Here is a 2,335-nt window from a genome sequence, read left to right as displayed (position 1 = left end):
ACCCTAAACCTGCGGCGGCCTTTAGTCGCGGTTGGCCAGAAGAACCGCGACTAAAGGTCCTCCGCCCCGACGGCCACCTGGCGCCCACGTGGACGGGCCTTTAGTCGCGGTTCTTAAGCAACCGCGACTAAAGGGGGGGGGGGGGCCTTTAGTCGCGCACGGTCTGTCGCGGTTGCGCAACCGCGACTAATGGCAGTTGCGAACCGCGACCAAAGGCCCTTTTTCCACCAGTGTCTTGAATTTGACATACATACATTTTTTAAAATGAGGTTAAAGCCCCCTAGCCTCTGCATCATTGCATTGCACACAAACATTCTTATTGATTATTATACAGAGTACAGAACAAAGGCAACCATGACAGAACAATTACAAGATAAGGCGATCACGGCAGAACAATTTGACATACATACAATTACAAGATAAGGCGATCAGGGCAGAACAATTTGACATACATACGTAAAGCCAAGCTTTTGAAACTTATGATACCCACATCAATAGTGCGTATGTTGATACAAGTGAAAAGAAAACAATATACAGTGCACACACGTACAAAATGGAGCAATACCCGTAGCCTATACAAAGAATGACTCCAACCACATAAAGGGACCACACCACACTCACTTGCAAATAGACCACACGCACACAAGAGAGTACTTTACTTTTTTTCTCTCTCTCTCTACCTGCACGTACTGACTTATACATGTTGTGCTCAAACAAATGTTATCAAGTCAAAGTTATATTACCCTCGTAAATCGTGTAGGGCAACAACGACCACCCACAGGCACCCACACCCGTGCATGCACGGTCATGACGTACCTCTACTCCTTTAGTGCGTCGGCTGAGGAGGAACTACGGCACGGCCGGCACACCCGGAACAGATGGCAGTGGTATCTTAGGCACGCCAGGGATGGACGGCATCGGGGGCAGTGGCACCTTGGGCAGGTCCGGTAGGGATGGCATCGGCGGCAGTGGCACCTTGGGCAGGTCGGGAAGGGACGGCATCGGCGGCAGAGGCACCGGCAGCTTGGGCAGGTCGCCGGGGATGGACGGCATCGGTGGCAGTGGCAAGTTAGGCAAGCTGGGGATGGACGGCATCGGCGGCAGAGGCAACGTTGGCACGCCTGGCACGGTTGGCACTGTTGGCACTACGCCGCCGGGTACTGTTGGCAGCGGCACCGCCGGCACGCCTGGCACGGTGGGCACCGTCGGCACCTCCGGCACGGTGGGAACCGTCGGGATGGTCGGCACTACGCCACCGGGTACTGTTGGCAACGGCACCGCCGGCACACCTGGCCCGGTGGGCACCGTCGGCACCTCCGGCACGGTGGGAACCGTCGGGATGGTCGGGACGGTCGGCACTACGCCGCCGGGTACTGTTGGCAGCGGCACCGCCGGCACACCTGGCACGGTGGGCACCGTCGGCACCTCCGGCACGGTGGGAACCGTCGGGATGGTTGGCACGACGCCGCTGGGTACTGTTGGCAGCGGCACCGTCGGCACTTCCGGCACGGTCGGCACGACGCCGCCTGGCAGGGCAGGGACCGTGGGAACGACCGGGGGCAAGGTCGGCAGCGTCGGCTCGGGCAAGGTCGGGATGTCGGCGAGGAGGCGCGCAGCACCGCACGTGCTGAGCATGACGGCCATGAGGAGCGCCACGGCCACGAAGCTCGTCGGCGTGGAGGCCATGGGTGCGCGCGCGCGCGCGTGACCGTCGGTTACTACGTACTCAGTTGCTCTCTTGCACTACTTGTTTCGTTGCTTTGCGTGTGGTGCAATGGACGGAGCCCTGCATGTCCATCTTATAGCCCACGAGCTGGCCGCAGCTCTAAATTTCTGCAAGGGGAGTCGACGGCCTCCCACCGCTTGGCATTTTGCAAGCATCGGTTGTTGGCCACCCGAAGCTTAGCATGGGTCGCATTGGCCGCCGAAGGAGGAGTGGTGATTGGCGAGGGGTACTGCAACAATCAACAATGTGTGGTATGGACGCGAGATACAAACTATGCGTCGCATTGCATGATTTTGTGGCCACCTCACCTTGGTTTAGCTAAAGCTAGTTTTTTTTATATAAAAGGCGTTTTTATTAACTCAACCGTCAAGCTGCTCCACCTTATGTCGTCTCCGGGCTTGTCCCTCCTTGGACGGGCCCGGCTTTCTTGCTTCTTTGCTTTTGGCAACTTTGGAAGCACCGCAACGCGGTGGTCTTCCAGCGCATGCCACCCTCGCTTCCCCGGCTGCTGTAGCTTTGCAGAGAGGATGCCGTGTTGTGGCGTGTCCATCTCCCTGCAGCCCTCAAGGACGCTGTCGATGTGTGGATTCAGTGCCTAACCACCTAATG

At 57.9% G+C, this 2,335-nt stretch overlaps 1 protein-coding gene across 2 annotated transcripts; it reads right to left on the bottom strand.

Annotated features, from left to right (window-relative positions):
• Positions 1 to 442: 442 nt before the first annotated feature.
• On the bottom strand, positions 443 to 1,765 carry LOC119312055 (protein PELPK1-like). 2 transcript variants are annotated; one of them, XM_037587780.1, is made up of 3 exons: positions 1,351 to 1,765; positions 1,018 to 1,314; positions 443 to 975 (listed from the first exon to the last, which is right to left on the bottom strand). In XM_037587780.1, the coding sequence occupies exons 1-3, from the start codon at positions 1,684 to 1,686 to the stop codon at positions 850 to 852; spliced, it is 759 nt and encodes a 252-aa protein (XP_037443677.1). In that variant the 5' UTR covers positions 1,687 to 1,765; the 3' UTR covers positions 443 to 849. The 2 variants fall into 2 exon arrangements, with proteins under 2 accessions (XP_037443677.1, XP_037443676.1); XM_037587779.1 differs by having other exon boundaries at positions 443 to 1,314.
• Between the last annotated feature and the right edge of the window lie 570 nt (positions 1,766 to 2,335).

This window comes from Triticum dicoccoides, chromosome 5B, assembly GCF_002162155.2.
Source record: "Triticum dicoccoides isolate Atlit2015 ecotype Zavitan chromosome 5B, WEW_v2.0, whole genome shotgun sequence".
Taxonomy (NCBI): Eukaryota; Viridiplantae; Streptophyta; class Magnoliopsida; order Poales; family Poaceae; genus Triticum; species Triticum dicoccoides.
This window is presented reverse-complemented; position numbering and strand designations above follow the sequence as displayed.